The sequence below is a fragment of the Echiichthys vipera genome (assembly GCF_963691815.1).
Source record: "Echiichthys vipera genome assembly, chromosome: 17".
Lineage (NCBI taxonomy): Eukaryota > Metazoa > Chordata > Actinopteri > Perciformes > Trachinidae > Echiichthys > Echiichthys vipera.
The window spans coordinates 1,838,160-1,855,173 of NC_139842.1; the positions used below are offsets into that span (position 1 = coordinate 1,838,160).

General features: G+C 46.5%; 1 protein-coding gene across 1 annotated transcript in view; it reads left to right on the top strand.

The window, feature by feature from the left end:
- Positions 1-390: 390 nt before the first annotated feature.
- The window catches only part of tmem104 (transmembrane protein 104), a 64,484-nt gene continuing 47,860 nt past the window's right edge, over positions 391-17,014 (top strand). Inside the window, exons 1-8 of the mRNA XM_083930662.1 lie at positions 391-607; positions 1,140-1,204; positions 2,759-2,880; positions 3,948-4,029; positions 5,526-5,619; positions 5,849-5,932; positions 12,069-12,168; positions 14,360-14,456. Coding sequence (XP_083786788.1) covers positions 1,160-1,204; positions 2,759-2,880; positions 3,948-4,029; positions 5,526-5,619; positions 5,849-5,932; positions 12,069-12,168; positions 14,360-14,456 — 624 coding nt within the window. The 5' untranslated portion in view covers positions 391-607; positions 1,140-1,159. The remainder of the gene's footprint in view (positions 608-1,139; positions 1,205-2,758; positions 2,881-3,947; positions 4,030-5,525; positions 5,620-5,848; positions 5,933-12,068; positions 12,169-14,359; positions 14,457-17,014) is intronic.

A 17,014-nucleotide genomic window follows, 5' to 3' on the forward strand; every position in this document is an offset into this window, starting at 1 on the left:
TCTACTTTTGGACATTTTGCATCTACTTTTAATCATTTAGCATCTACTTTTTATCATTTTGCATCTACTTTTAGTCATTTTGCCTCATCTTTCAATCATTTAGCATCTACTTTTTATAATTTTGCATCTACTTTTAGTCATTTTTCATCGACTTTTGGTCATTTTGTATCTACTTTTAGTCATTTTAGCTTTCTTCAGTCATCTTTCATCTACTTTTATACCACTACTCCTATAAATAAATATTATATTGGTCAAATTCTGTTTTCCTTGCATCTATTTCTGAGCTGTAAATGTTGCACAGAGAGGGTTTTACTTTGAAGAGCACCGGAAGTGTGCTCAGCAGATCAGCTGGTTGGTAGCTTCCTGCCTCAGTTAGCTTCAGAAGTGTTAGATCCCCGTTAGCGCGTGCATTAGGACGTGTTTTCCTGCAGATGTGCGTGTCACACGGACTTCCCTCCGACTGCTCACGAAGGAAACGGCTCATGTCCGCAAACATTAGCGCTCGAACATCTGCGTTTCTTCCGCTAACGGCTGAAACTCATGCTAGCTACGAGCTTCCTGCTAGCATCGCAGCTACATTAGCACGATATTCAGGGAGGAAGTGAAGGTGAGAGGTGTTTGCTTGTGTTTTTCTTAATGACACACTCGCTACAAGTCTCCCGCTCACATCGGCGTGTTTTATAAAACCTAACAACGTATTTAAGTATTTGTATTTTGCTGTGTTAGCTGTTAGCTTGCTGTTAGCATCCGCAGTCTGTGACACCGAGCGACACAGTAACGGTCGGTAGATATTTGGTTAAAAAGGCGATTTTCTATTAAAATACGTGCTGTTTTGTGAATCCTGTGTATGCCGAATTAAAAAGTGGGATAAAATGTTTAAATAAGGATTTGAATGATGTTAAATTTATGTGAATTTCTCTGTTAAATCTTAACATAAAAGCTAAATTGTACGGTTTTTGAATGGAGTTCGTTTTTCCATTCCAGAGGAAGTGTTTTTCTTACATTTTCAGTATTTATTATTATATTTTAGACCTTAAACAAACCGGTTTGCACCATTTAAAATAATTATGTTGCTGCCATTAAAGTGCATTTGTGATTTAAAGTGATAGTTTTAGTTATAGTGTGTTGTGTCCCTCCAGGTGAGGAGCAGGCAGCAGCCATGGCAGGTGGGATCACAGAGAGCGGGGAGCCCTACTCTCCATTTGTGAGTATAATGCAGGAGTCTGGGGTTTGGTTTTAAGTTATGCTGTTTAATTAAGGTCAGAGATGCATTTAAGCTCATTTTTGATCCTTGTTAAAGTCATATTTCATGCAAAAATGGCAGTTTGTCAGCAGTCAGCTGTTTCCAGCCGCTCAAATGTGGATATTTCCTGTTTTATCTTGTGTTAAACAGAGTTTCTTTGGACCAAACAAGACATTTCACCTGTGACTTTTATTAAAGAGCGTACATATCAGTTAGCTGCAGCCCTTATTGTAAAGGGAGAGCTCTGCACAAGTCTAGTTTAAACTAAAACTTACATTTTCAGTATTTATTATTACATTTTAGACCTTGAACAACCGGTTTACAGCACTTAAAAGAATTATGGTGCCAATAAAGTAGATTTATGATGGTTGTGTTTTCAGCTGCCTGTGTGTTGTTTAGTTAAAACTTGAAATATTAAAGTTTACACACACATGATTACTGCATCGTTTCCATTGTGTCTTGATTAATCGAGGGTTGTTTTGTCTCTGAAATGGCAGAAAATGCTGTTTCCAGCCGCTCAAATGTGGATAGTTCCTGTTTTATCAGAGTTTCTTTGGACCAAACAAGACATTTCACCTGGGACTTTAATTAAATTTGCATTATATCAGTTAGTTGCAGCCCTTATTGGAAAGAGAGAACTCTGAACAAACTGTGAGTTTAGTTAAAACTTGAAATATTAAAGTTAACACATAAATGATTACTGCATCATTTTCATTGTGTCTTGATTAATCAATGGTTGTTTTGTCTCTGAAATGGCAGAAAATGGTGAAAACGTGAAAGATATTAAAAGATATAAAGTGTTCGGTCAGAGAAGTGGAAATTAGTTTAAGGTGCATTAACCTTTATTTTATGTTTTTGAGCCATTTAAATATTAAATCTTAGAACTGCAAATAGATGTAAAATGACTGAAAATAGATACAAAGTGACTAAAATGAATGCAAAGTGATAAAAGTAGATTAAAAATGATTAAAAGTAGATTAAAAAGGACTGAAATTAGACGTAAAATGGCTCAAATAACTGCAAAAGGACTAATAAATGACTCGTCTTCATGTGTCAGACGCTCTGTAGTGAGAGAGCCGTTCACAAGAACGTGCGGTGCAGAACACACAGGAAGTGAAACTGCTGACGCGTCCTCTTTTTTCACACATCAGGCCTCTTTATGGTCCGACTCACTCCTGACGGCTTGACTCAGCACGACTTCGCCACAAAGATCAACTTCTGCTCTTTAAATACCTCCTGGAAGCTTTGAATCTTTAAAGCGCTCCTGACACCGGATCGGTCTAAGTGCTGCACAAGTAGCCCGGTTGTTGTCCTTGACAACGGCTGAATAATCCAGGAAGTAGTCCGAACTACATTTCACTGCAGCGCTGCAGATTTAAACCACTTTAAATAAATCCTTAACATAAGATGGAACTTAGAGACGTTAGCGCAGCAGCAAAAACTCAGAGGTAAAGGTGATTTTTAAGGGTGGGATATGAAGCGTGTCTCTTGAACGTGTGTTTGTGCGTCTTCCAGGTGGGGCTGGTGTACATGTTCAACCTGATCGTGGGAACCGGAGCGCTGACGATGCCCAAAGCCTTCGCCACGGCCGGCTGGGTGGTTAGCTTAGCGCTCATCTCCTTCCTGGGATTCATGAGGTGAGTTTACTTCCACTGGTGCACCTGTTTCCCCTGAACACCTGTTTCCCCTGAACACCTGTTTCCCCCTGAACACCTGCGTCATGAGTCATTGAAACTGTTCAGCTGCGGACCGGGCCGGTACACAGGGTCCATGAAGGAGCGCGTAGAGACTCCAGTCCAGCAGGTGGCAGTAATGCACCTCTGAGCGTGACTCTTTACCTGCAGTGTTTCAGCTCTCACCTCTTTCCTCAGCCGTTCACCATGTCATTGGGACTGTTTAGAATTTGATTTTAGATGTTTTACGTTCCTGTTTGACCATTTTGCATCTTTTTGTGGTGTTTTTGCATCTATTTTTAGTCATTTTGCATCTTTTTGTGGTGGTTTTGCATCTATTTTTAGTCATTTTGCATCTTTTTGTGGTGGTTTTGCATCTATTTTTAGTTATTTTGCATCTTTTTGTGGTGGTTTTGCATCTATTTTTAGTCATTTTGCATCTTTTTGTGGTGGTTTTGCATCTATTTTTAGTCATCTTGCATCTTTTTGTGGTGGTTTTGCATCTATTTTTAGTCATCTTGCATCTTTTTGTGCTGGTTTTGCATCTATTTTTAGTCATTTTGCATCTTTTTGTGCTGGTTTTGCATCTATTTTTAGTCATTTTGCATCTTTTTGTGCTGGTTTTGCATCTATTTTAGTCATTTTGCATCTTTTTGTGGTGGTTTTGCATCTATTTTTAGTCATTTTGCATCTTTTTGTGGTGGTTTTGCATCTATTTTTAGTCATTTTGCATCTTTTTGTGGTGGTTTTGCATCTATTTTTAGTCATTTTGCATCTTTTTGTGGTGGTTTTGCATCTATACATGAACTGGAAATAGACCCAGACTAAAGCATCTCCTGACGTTCTTTGAGCAAATATTCTGATTCAGTATTAAAACAACAAAACACTAAACTGAACTTTCAACATTTAAAAAGGCTCCAAAACACAATGTATGTAGAGGTGTATATATTTCTCCCCCTGAAAAGACCAAATGTGTGTGTTCATGTGCGTCTCGTTAACCTTTCTGCGTCTTCTTCTCTCTCCCTCACCAGCTACATGACCACGACGTTCGTGATCGAGGCGATGGCGGCCGCCAACGCTCAGCTGCGCTGGAAGAGGAGGGAGCAGGAAGAGGTGAGATCAGATCAACTCCACGTGTCAACATGTGTCAGACGAACCAAATCTTCTCTGTCAGAGTTTGTCTCTTAACGCAAACAAGCGGAACTGATGTTGGTGTGAATGCAGCGCGGGGAAGTTTTTAATGCGACTCCCTCTGACACGTTGAAGCATCTTCTTGTAACAAGGATAAACCTGTGAAATGATCAGCGCCATATAAACCCACATCCAGAGTGACGGGTGTGTTTTTACGCACAGATCGATGAGAACTTTCCTACCTTCTGGAGCATGCTGGGTAATTGATTCTTAGGGCGCACTCCCACTGTCCATCCGTACCGTGTCCCAGCACGTTTCACGGCTAAAGTCTGGTTCCTTTGACCAGTGTGAGTGCAACCGTACCACGTCTAGGAGCGGCACGCTTGCCGTCCACCGCCCGTTTGGGAGAGGTGGGCTTTAGTAAAGCACGTTTGCACGTGTACGAGCACGAGCGTGCGCACATGTACGAGCACGAGGCCTACGGCGGTTCTGAGGTCATTTCCTGTGCGCCTGTTGGGACGTAGAAAAAAGGAGGGACCATGCGCGGACATTTCAAACAATGGCGGTGAAAGGTTCACGTTGGTGTGATGCGGAGGTGGAGTGTTTACTGCAGATTTGGTCGATGAAAAGATTCAAAAACAGTCGACACGACGCACAAAAACTCTGAGGTCTACGGAAAGATCTGGAAACAGAGCGACTTCCATGTTACTTGTGCATAAGTTGATGTTGTGAATCATAAGGACCGGCACTTTAAAGGAAGAGCAGAGCGACGCTGCGTCACTGATCAGCTGATCACCGGCGATCCAAACCCATACAGAGTGATACGTCACCTCACGTCGTCTCCTAAATCCCTCTGGGGACTGTTTTTGTCATGAAACACGGCGAGTGAACGGCCATTTTGAGAGGGCGTGGCCTGAAACTTTCCAAGCGGACACATTTTACCCTGATGGAAACACACCTACTGTAATGGGACCATCGCTAATGATATCTGTTCGTTGTCACATTCAGCTGATGACAAAATGGACGCTCATTGATGGCTAATTGATAATAATCTGCAGATCGTGTGTGTGTGTGTGTGTGTGTGTGTGTGTGTGTGTGTGTGTGTGTGTGTGTGTGTGTGTGTGTGTGTGTGTGTGTGTGTGTGTGTGTGTGTGTGTGTGTGTGTGTGTGTGTGTGTGTGTGTGTGTGTGTGTGTGTGTGTGTGTGTGTGTGTGTGTGTGTGTGTGTGTGTGTGTGTGTGTGTGTGTGTGTGTGTGTGTGTGTGTGTGTGTGTGTGTGTGTGTGTGTGTGTGTGTGTGTGTGTGTGTGTGTGTGTGTGTGTGTGTGTGTGTGTGTGTGTGTCCTCTGCACAGCTGTTGCCGGTAAACATCCAGATGTTTCCTTCCAATAAAAACTGTTGTTAATCGCTTGTAAACTTGCTGTTTGTTGTTGAGGAATTAAACAAACAGACAAACAAACTCGTCTTCTCTTCTCCGCAGGTCGACGACGGCGACTCCACCTCTGAGTACTCGGACGACGAGGTCACGGTGCGAGGCCGGGCGGAGCCGGAGACGAAGCCCATCTTGTCTGTTCGTGAGTGTCCTGAGTTTTCTGATACGATCGTTGACACAAAGTGAAAAATGTTCATCACTGTGAAAAAAACGTTTCCCCTTCCTTTTAAATCTGCCGTCGCCATGGTTACGTTTCAGTTAAGGCACAAAAGTGACCCGGGTGTGACCCCGGTTCTACGAGGACGCGCTGGACCTGAATATTCCACAGAGAAAGTCGACTCACCGGTTCGATTCTCCTCATGTTTCCACAGAGCGGTCGGGAGGTCACGTGGATCAGTTTGACATCGTGGAGCGGGTGGAGATGGGTCAGATGGCGTCCATGTTCTTCAACAAAGGTAATTATCTCCCGGCCTCGAGCCGCGCGCACATTTAACGACCCCGCGCCGTCGTTAGCGGCGTGTAACGTTTAAGGGGGAGCAGTGACGGCTGTGTGAGAATCCAACTGATCCTCACACTCACAAAGGAAGGCTCTCTCAATCGCTGTCATTATATTTATGGGTAAATTACCTTTTGGTCGTAATGACCTGTTTGAAACTCCATCAGAGCGGCTAATCTCCACCCTGTGCATGTGTGACTGAGGAGGGCGGCGGCGGCGTGCGCGCTGCACTTAAGACGTTACGGCCGCCTGAATGATTTGGGAGCTAATGAACCTTTTGCTAACGTGTGACACAAATTGAAAGCACCTTGAAACACACCTCGCAGCTTTACGCTCGTCCACATCAGTGCACCGTCCTCTCCTCCTCCTCCTCCTCCTCCTCCTCCTCCTCCTCCTCCTCCTCCTCCTCCTCCTCCTCCTCCGCACCGCCCGGCTCCCTTCAACAACATGCGAGTGACTCAACGGTCTGCGGCGTCCCAGTTGTCGCAGGGATAAAGGAACAGCGAAAGGTCAAATCTCTGACAGCATCATCTGTGCCGACGTGTCGCGTCCTTCAGTGTTTCACCACCAGGTGGAGCACTGGGCACACACACACACACACACACACACACACACACACACACACACACACACACACACACACACACACACACACACACACACACACACACACACACCGGCACAGGCACAGCGCTGACACCCAGCTCCTGTTCACACCCACACGTGTGAACGCACTCATGCATGCCCGTCATGCAGCTCACGCCGTTAAAGCTGCAGTACGCTCATCCCTCCTTCCTCCTCCTCCTCCTCCTCCGTCACTCCGCTCCAGCGTCCTGCTCGTTAAAGGTGAAGTGCTGCAGATAAAACCCCTCTGCTGATGACCTTTCCCTCCATGAGAGGGGCTGCGTGCAGGTGAGGCAGGTGGAGGTATCGATCGGTAATAAGGAAATGAGTTTTCTCTCCTCTCCTCTCCTCTCCCTCCTCTGTGCTGTGGGAAAGCTGCCCGGTGACTCTAATCAGAAATGAATTGGATCGGCACGAGTCCCGCCACATGCTGAACGAGGAACACAACCACACTTTTCTTACCCGTGTACGACCTTCTGTTTTAACCGGTCCACGTCCGGTGAAAGGATCTCAGGTGATAAATGCGTCAAAAGGTGCCAACTGCAGGAGAACCAGAGGGAGTTTGGCCCTAAAAGCGCTAAAATAGAGACGTTTATTGCATTCACTTTAATAGATATGTTCTTAGCACCACCGTCGAAGCGTGGCGGCGCAGGGTCGTCACTTATGGCCTGTTTGTGTGACGCCATGTTGTGCTCTTAAAATGACCCGCAGGTAGACTTTATATTTCACAATTAGGTTTTTACGTCAGACTGCACTTGGAGGCAGCTTCATTTCAGAGAAAGAGAGAAAGAGAAGAGAAGAGAGAGCAGGAAATGAGCTGTTAAACTCCAGACCAGTCGATAGAGGCCGTTTCCTGTTGACTGGACGGCAGAATAAGACAAATGAAACAAAAGGAGGGCTGTAGACGGGGGTGCAGCTCATCCCATGTCCCCATAAATCACACCCTGATAGAGGCGGACGATATACAAAAAGTGCTGAACATGGAATCATTTACTGTTCTTACCTTTCTTGTGTATTTGTCCTACAGCCCCCATCACTGCTTACCCAACTGTTATCTTAGTTAATCATCATTTTAGGGCGCACTCCCACTGTTCATCCGTACCATGGTTTTACGGCTAAAGTCTGGTTCCTTTGACCAGTGTGAGTGCAACCGTACGGCGCCTAGCTGGCACGTTTGGGAGAGGTGAGCTTTAGTAAAGCACGTTCGCACGTGTACGAGCACGAATGTGCGCACGTGTACGAGCACGAGCCCTACGGCGGTTCTGAGGTCATTTCCTGTGCGCCTGTTGGGACGTAGAAAAAAGAAGGAGGGACCATGCGCGGACATTTAAAACAATGGCGGCGAAAGGTTCACGTTGGTGTGATGCGGAGGTGGAGTGTTTACTGCAGATTTGGTCGATGAAAAGATTCAAAAACAGTCGACAAGACGCACCAAAACTCCGAGGTCTACGGAAAGATCTGGAAACAAAGCCACGCATCGCCATGACGTCATCAATGCGTGTGACGTGTTACGGCGTGATGACGTATAGGCAGCAAGAAGCATTCTCCGAGGCCCAGGTAGTGTGAGTACAAACGGGCCTGGAGGGGGGGACAAGGACCCTAAAGCACGGGGCACGGGACGGAGGCACAGTGGGAGGGCGCCCTCAGTTGATGAAAGTCCGTGTTAGCTGCAGATTTCCCTTCTTTATTCTGTGCACTGCCTCCTGGTCAGTGTGCATTCAGACTTAATAGATTTGCACTTTACATAATCTGCTCAATCTCAGAAGAAGCACAACAAAACCATTAGACGTTTTTTCTTATTAATCGAGAGCGTTTCCAATTAAAGGGCCTGAAAATGTAAATTTCACTCCTCTTTTTCCGAGGAGCAGGCCGTGCAGTTTGTTAGGAGTGACATCTTAATTCAAACCTCCACCTAAATTGCAAAGGATTATGGGTGTGCGGAGACAGATGTGGACGTCTGATTGGTCGTCCTTGGAGAGCGGAGCAAAACGCAGCCTCTAATCAGCTCTTTTTTGATTTTTTCTTCATGCAAACAAGAAGTTTGTTACGTTACAGGGCATTAAAACCGTATTTCACAGCGCTCCTCTCTCTTCACACATAATGAACTGTCCTGCAGCTCTGCAGGCGATGAACAGGCATCTCTCCTGCTGTTGAAGAGGCGCTCTTAGAGGGCGTTTGACTTTCTCCTGGACTGAAATTGACATGGCAGCAGCAGCAGCAGCAGCAGTTGGTACCTGGCCACGAGTATCGTATCAGCCTGACCCGCCGCCACTGTCAGGAATGTTGATGGGGGCTGGTTTATCTGCACCGCCCTGGAAAGGTGCTGCCGTCACCTTCACGTCGACGATTCTGAAAGTTGATTAGAAGACAGAGAGACAGAGGAGCGCAGCGCTGCCCTTGCATCAGCATCTCGTCTCTGCCTTTTCTCTTCCGTGTGGTGTTCACGTGGCGCCCGTGCAAACACGATCGTTTCCTTCAGTCGCCTGACAAACGGAGGAAAGCGGTGGCGGCAAATAGTAATTGACTCCGCTGTAACCCGGGCTTCCGTCTTTAACGAGAGCCAAATACGGGTTTTTCCATTTTCAATACTTCTCTGAATTTTACCTAAATGTCACACCTGTGCGCGGAGAGTGGCCGAGCCTCTGTGGGGAGATAAATAGACGTGTTCTCCTCAGCTGCAGCAGCCCAATCATTTCCCATCAGCCCCTGCTGCAGCCGTTTCCTGTGTCCGCTTCGCCAGAGGTGCACTTTGATTTCAGGGAAACAACCGCAATCGACCAAACGGATCGATTGGTACAAGTCGGAAGAAAAAGACTAAAAGCTTTCATTTTTGTTTTTCAAAATAAAAGTCCTGTGATGCTGTATCGCTTCTGCTCCGGAGCTGTGGGGAGGAAAGTGACAGTAGAAGCTCAGACTTCAAAAAGACTCACGCTCAGCAGTAATTATTTATGGACTCAAGGTGTGTTTGCATCTTTTTACATCAGATTTTATTGCTATTTGTGACACACGGTGCATTCCGGCGACCGAAGAGAAAGACATCGATTGTGTCCCCTGCGAAGTTGTGCAACGGCGAGAATAGTTCTGAATCGAATCGTGAGAACTCCTAGGGCGCCCTCCCACTGTGCGTCCGTCCCGTGCTTTAGGGTCCTTGTCCCCCCCTCCAGGCCCGTTTGTACTCACACTACCTGGGCCTCGGAGAATGCTTCTTGCTGCCTATACGTCATCACGCCGTAACACGTCACACGCATTGATGACGTCATGGCGATGCGTGGCTTTGTTTCCAGATCTTTCCGTAGACCTCGGAGTTTTTGTGCGTCTTGTCGACTGTTTTTGAATCTTTTCATCGACCAAATCTGCAGTAAACACTCCACCTCCGCATCACACCAACGTGAACCTTTCACCGCCATTGTTTGAAATGTCCGCGCATGGTCCCTCCTTCTTTTTTCTACGTCCCAACAGGCGCACAGGAAATGACCTCAGAACCGCCGTAGGCCTCGTGCTCGTACATGTGCAAACGTGCTTTACTAAAGCCCACCTCTCCCAAACGGGCCGTGGACGGCAAGCGTGCCGCTCCTAGACGCGGTACGGTTTGCTCTCACTCTGGTTAAAGGAACTTAGTGTTGTTGCCCTGCGAGGTCCGGCTCGATCTCGGTTTTTGATTCGTTTTAATCCAACATCAGACTGATATTTCCACAGAAGGAGAAGTGGAATATATGAGAGAAAAGGTCAATGTGAGTTTGTTATCTGAGGTCCAAACAGACGGTATTTGTCCTTTCCTGCTACGTAACGATGCACAGTATCAAAGCCCTGCTCTCACTCAGGCTGTCAGGCTGTCAGTCAGAAGCAAAGGGATGATGGATGGCGATGTGTTACACAGCTCCATCATGAAAGGCCGGGCTCCTACGTGCAGACCCATTTTGCAGCATGTTCTAGCCCGTGGCTCCTGGTAATTGTGAAATATTAGTTACAGTGCCGTGAAGGCCTGCGCCCCGCGGCTCTCTCGCCTCGCTATCGCTGCTTCCTGACAGTACAGCACGTCCTGTCTCTGCTCTCCCCCGCCGAGACGCTAATGTGCCTCGTCCAATGTTGTGGGACACAGGAGACGTTTTGCTGAGGAGGGAGGGGTTCGTGTCGACAGCCGCCTGAGAGAGAATTCACTTCCTGAACCCTGAAACACACGTGTTCAGTTTAGTGTCGTGTTCTGCTCGAGTCTGACCTGGATTTTCTCCGTCTTTTGCATTTGAGCGCGCAGGAAAAGTGAGTTGCAGCCGCTGCACTTGACAAAAAGAATACAGGAGGTTTGGGCGGTTTGTTTAATCAGGGAACACTCCCACTGTGTGTCCGTCCCGTGCCCCGTGCTTTAGGGTCCTTGTCCCCCCCTCCAGGCCCGTTTGTACTCACACTACCTGGGCCTCGGCGAATGCTTCTTTCTGCCTATACGTCATCACGCCGTAACACGTCACACGCATTGATGACGTCATGGCGATGCGTGGCTTTGTTTCCAGATCTTTCCGTAGACCTCTGAGTTTTTGTGCGTCTTGTCGACTGTTTTTGAATCTTTTCATCGACCAAATCTGCAGTAAACACTCCACCTCCGCATCACACCAACGTGAACCTTTCACCGCCATTGTTTGAAATGTCCGCGCATGGTCCCTCCTTCTTTTTTCTACGTCCCAACAGGCGCACAGGAAATGACCTCAGAACCTCCGTAGGCCTCGTGCTCGTACACGTGCGCACGCTCGTGCTCGTACACGTGTAAACGTGCTTTACTAAAGCCCACCTCTCCCAAACGGGCCGTGGACGGCAAACTAGCCGCTCCTAGACGCGGCACGGTTGCACTCACACTGGTCAAAGGAACCAGACTTTAGCCGTGAAACGTGCTCGGGCACGGGACGGATGGACAGTGATAAATGAACAAAGTAAACTCACAAACCGTAATCGTACTTATTTTCCTTCACACACAGAAAAACACAACCGTACACACTCTGACTTCGAGTTCCTTGGCTTCATTACTTTGGCGTGAAACACTTGAGTTAATGTGAGCAGATGATCTGAAGAGGGAGCGTGATGAGAACCGTTCTTTCTACTGAGAAATGCTGTGAAATGTAATTTCAACAAAAATGGATCAGTAATAAACAGAAACATTTGCACATGTGTACGCTCCGTGTTGGGTTTCAGAAAATACATCTAAAAGTATTTTTGATTGTTTTGGTCTTTTTTTATACTTGGAAGTTCTTTCTTTCTTTCTTCTTTCTATCTTTTTCCATCTGTATTTCTTCTTAAAAGGGAAATGTCTTTATTTATTTATTCATTTCTGTCTTTCTCTCTTTGTCTTTCTCTCTTTGTCTTTCTCTCTTTGTCTTTCTCTCTTTGTCTTTCTGTCCGTCCTCGCCACATCTTCTGTCGATGCCGGTTGCCGTTCATAAATGTTTCGTTATTGTCATTCACGTCTTTTCAACGTTGTCTTTCAGTCGGCGTCAACATGTTCTACATCTGCATCATCGTGTATCTGTACGGAGACCTGGCCATCTACGCTGCAGCTGTGCCCATCTCACTCATGGAGGTGGCCTGGTAAGACCGACACCATCGCCTTCATTCTCTCTTTAACTGCGAAATAAAACGTGTAAATGGAGACGTTCTCCCTGAATAACATTGAGAGCTCACGTGTCTTTGTCTCATCGGCTCCTCCGCCTCCACACGTCGGTGCTTTTGTCACTTTCAAGATTAAGACAATAAAGCTCTGCAGACGGAGGCTTCAGGCCCGCCGACCTCTCCTCGCTGCTGCCGGCGTCTGAGTTGTGTTGACTTGCTCCCAGACAGATTTTTATTGAGACTCGTCCAGACTGGGTTAAAATAAGGTGTTTTTATTTAGTTACACACTCACTGAACCCCCCCCGTCAGAGTCTGTTTAGAGAAATGACTGCAGGTCAACAGCACACGTCACATATGAGTGTTTATCGTCTGAGAACTGGAACCTGAAGATTCAAGTGTTTCAAGGTTTTCCAGTCATACATCATGAACACAAAATAAAGAAATGAGTAAATTGTAGAAGGGTATGAGAGCCTAGTACATTTATATGGCTATATTTATATATTCCATTTATATGGAAGTCATTCTCACATCTATAATGTCTCATAATGCACCATTAACATTTGTTTGTTACAGATTTGATGCTAAATTTAACATTTGAATTGTTAAAAATGGTCAAAAATGGTCAAAAATCCCACATTCAGACACCCAGACCGTGGGTTGCACTTGTGAATGGCGAGCACTTGTGCACTTGTTGATGCCTAAATTCTACCGGACAGACTTCTGATCGTACATCACTACATCAACAAACGCACGTTGGACTTCACAGCCTACTTACCTCTGGTTGAAGCACAATAATCGAGGGAAAATCGCAGGAAAACGATCAAATATCCACAGGAGTCCACAGGGAACGTTACCTTTTACTTCCGTGACCTCACCTGATCTCGCACTCTCTACATCGGTGACGTAGGGGAAGCTACTTCAGTGCGACACACAACAAATCACTGGTTTAGTGCTGACGTTTGCTACCGTCATGATTTATTATTTCACAGCTACTACAATGTTTTATCATTCATTCATTCATTCATCATCAACCGCTTATCCCGGGGTCGGGGTCGCGGGGGGTGCTGGAGCCGATCCCAGCTGACATCGGGCGTAAGGCGGGGTCCACCCTGGACAGGACGCCAGTCTATCACAGGACACATAGAGACGAACAGAGACAGACAACCATTCACACCTACGGGTGATTTAGAGTCATCAATGAACCGAACACCTGCACGTCTTTGGACTGTGGGAGGAAACCGGAGAACCCGGAGAAAACCCACGCAGACACGGGGAGAACATGCATAAGTTATTGCACAAGCGAAACCATCGGGACGAACGTTGACCCGCCCCGTGGCAAGTTTTCCTCCCAAATGAAGTCGCCAGGGGAATAGTTTAGTCCATTTGTCGAGTGGCGACGGCGAGTTTACAGCCCTGACTGTAGCGGTGTTCACTGCAGGGCGGTAATTGTAATTATTCTAAGATCGAACATCACAGTAATTACAGAGAAAGTTATAGAAAACTTTTTGTTCTTCCCTCGTCCACAGAAAAGTAGAGGCAGAGGTTTTCACACTTATGCAGTCAGGACACGGCTCTCCAAACGATCTTTGGGTTTGTTTGAGAAAATGTTCAAATTCAGCCAAACTTTCACATTGAAACTCGGTTCACGTCACCGCGTTTCTTGCAGAACCAGACGGTTGTTTGTGTTTCTGTTCTTTTTGTTTTTTAAAGACCCTGGCGGCGCACAGACAGAAGAATAAATCATTACCTAACCTCAGATCTTTCACGAGAACCCTCGATAAACATTGAAGAAGTGAAACTCTTCTTCTAATTGTTGTTGTGCGTCCTCGTGTCCTGAGGCGCAGCACACTGAGGCCGTCTCCCCACGTTAAAGCCTCTTCCACTGCGCTCCGACCCTGTCCATACCTTCCAGCAACAATAAACGTGAGATGTAACTGAGACTTCAAAAGCAGTTTTCCTTTTTGTCCTAAGGCTCAGGCTGCAGACGTCTCAGCGGCGTGGACAGAAGCAGCAGATCTCACTAAAGCTCTGCCTGTCACGCAACAATGATCAGCTGTGCGATTTACTTCTAAGAGGCTCTCTTTAACTTTCAGCTCAGATGTTTTTCCCGTGACGAGCTGTAACCAGATCTTTAACGTAGCTCTGCTTGTTTGTTATTCTCCCCGCGCAGTGGAAACCACTCCTGCAGCGCCGGAAGTGTGAAGTACAACGACACGGACGTGTGCTGGGGATCCGTGACGAGGAAAGATGCGTACCGGGTGTTTCTGGTGAGTTCTTCCTCTTGTTTACCTCCCTGTTAACTCGCTAAGGAGTTCCTCCTTTTAAGTCCTGGGAGCTGGAGCTTAGTCCAGTCGAGTCCAGTCCAGGGAACACTGCCTGCAGCTGCAGGTGAGGGTGTCTGGGACGCTCATGGCCTCGGGTGAAACACGGCTGGTTGCATCGCTTTATTAATTAATTAATTAATTAAAAACGGAGCGTGGCAACGCCGATTATTAGCACTGGACCCGGTGTGCAGAGTCCATTATCAAGGTATCTCTGACCTCTGAATGTTCACAGATCCATCATATCCACTGTGTCTATACCTCTGCTGTACTTCCATGTTTTTTGTTTTAAATAACCGAAGCACTTCAACAAAAACCTTTATTAAGTGAAAAAGCAGTGATCAGACTAAGAGAACAGTGTTGATTGTGTCAGAAGAGAAGATTTCCACAGTGTTTTCTTCTCTAGGATTCAAACATGAACAGGAAGTGTAGAGGCCACAGCTCTGAATGACTTCAGCACGTCTGCGCCCACAGGACATCACTAGTTTCTCACGCTGCTCTGCTTTGATCTGCGTCTCTGACTCAGTCTCTTACACAGTTCAGTAACTGGAGTGGGTTTCTTACACATTACTTATGTTGCTGAGGATTTTCCAGAGATTCTCTATGGGGTTTAGATCTGGACTTGCTCATGGTCCGTCTTTTTTTTTTCTATGTCCCAACAGGCGCACATAAAATGACTTGAGAGCCGCCGCAGGCATTGTGCTCGTACACGTGCAAACGCGCTTTACAAAAGCCCACCTCTCTCAAACGGGCTGTGGACGGCCAACTGGCCGCAGCTAGACGCGGAGCGGTTGCACTCACACTGGTCAAACGCACTAGGCTCTACCCGTAAAACTTGTTTTGGCCCCGTACGGAAGGACAGTGTGAGTGCACCCTAGCTGCACAAGAGGCCCAACTCCTGCTGCAGAAAACATCCCCAAACCACGACACATCCTCCTTCAAACGGAACAGACTTCTTCACACACACTGGGTTCAGCCTTTCCCCGGTCCTACGCAGACCCGCATGTTTCCATCAGACACACATCAAATATCAATATTTCAGAATAAATCAAGAATGAATACTTTGTTCTTGAATTTTGATCTCCACTGTAAAATGGAGACGGTGACGATAACGAGGACCGTAAGCGTGTGTTCTCGGTGGGGCGTCAGGGCTGATCGTACACTTTTCAAACCGTGCAGCTGCAGCTCTTCGTGTCCACAACAGTTTATTTTTTTATCTCCTGTTTGAACAACAGTGTAACATGCAAACCCGGGCCTGCATTTCTGTCTGACGCAGCTCTGGCAACATCTTCTGTTCTCCGAGTCACTCAAACGGACTCTCCACCCACCGCGTGCGTGCGTGTGTGTGTACGTACGTGCGTGTGTGTGTACGTACGTGCGTGTGTGTACGTGCGTGTGTGTCCTTGAAGTCTTAAGCGAGCCAAACTCTGTCATTTCCACCTGAGCTTTACACAGAGACTGTGATAGATGTGCTGATCTCCTCCTGTATAATTTCTCAGCCTCTCTCTCTCTCTCTCTCTCTCTCTCGCGCGCTCTCTCTCTCTCTGTCTGCTTCCTGTTCTCGCCGTACGTTTTAATAGAATGAGCAGACCTCAAATAATTTGCCAATATATTAACTTTCCCCCCCCTTTTATCTCCTGATGGGATAAGCCTCTTACTGTGCAGTATGTAAGCAAATTGAAATGATGCTGATTTGTAATCTCTGTTGAATTTGTTTACACGTGCAGTTTTGCGGACTAATTTCCCGGTTTCATCACGACTGCGTGGAAATAGAGATGTAACACTGAGGAGGTCAGCGAGGATTAGACCGGACAAGGTTGGCTTTTCTCTGTCGACTGTACTTTCTTTGAGCAAAGGCTGGAAGAGAGAGAGAGAGAGAGAGACCCAGAGCTGAGGGCAGTTCACTTTAAATACAGAACATGAAACATAAGCGTTCAGCTGGGTGACGTACAAGGTGAGGCAGTAACATTGGTCACACTCGTATCACAGGATAGGGCAACACAGGAGCAGTAACGTGTGTATCACAAGATATACTTTCAATCATGCTTATGTAGAGATGTACAGCGTGTATGTGGATCTAGAGCTGAACATGCTGCATGTCCAGATAAAGAGCTTCTGAGTCACGAAGAGAGAAAGATTGTGTTCGTCCTGTGTTTTAAAGCCCAAAACATGTCAACTGCAATTTCCGTCACAGTTGAAAAGATTCAACTCTGAATCTTTTGTGTGACTTTGATTCAACTCTGAGTAAAGTAACATATGAAGCCGTAGCAACGTTCATTCAACTGCAAATGGAGACGTTCGTGCACAAAGCGACAGCGTTCAGACGCGTCACAGTCCGTTTGAGGCGGAGTGAGAGTCACCGACACGAGAAAGGTTTAAAAAAAACACACGCAAGACCCAGGACCAGGTGGAGAGATTAGGTCTCCACACTGGCCTGGGAACGCCTCAGGATCCCCCAGTTAGAGCTGGTTAATGTGGCCCGGGAAAGGGAAGTTTGGGGTCCC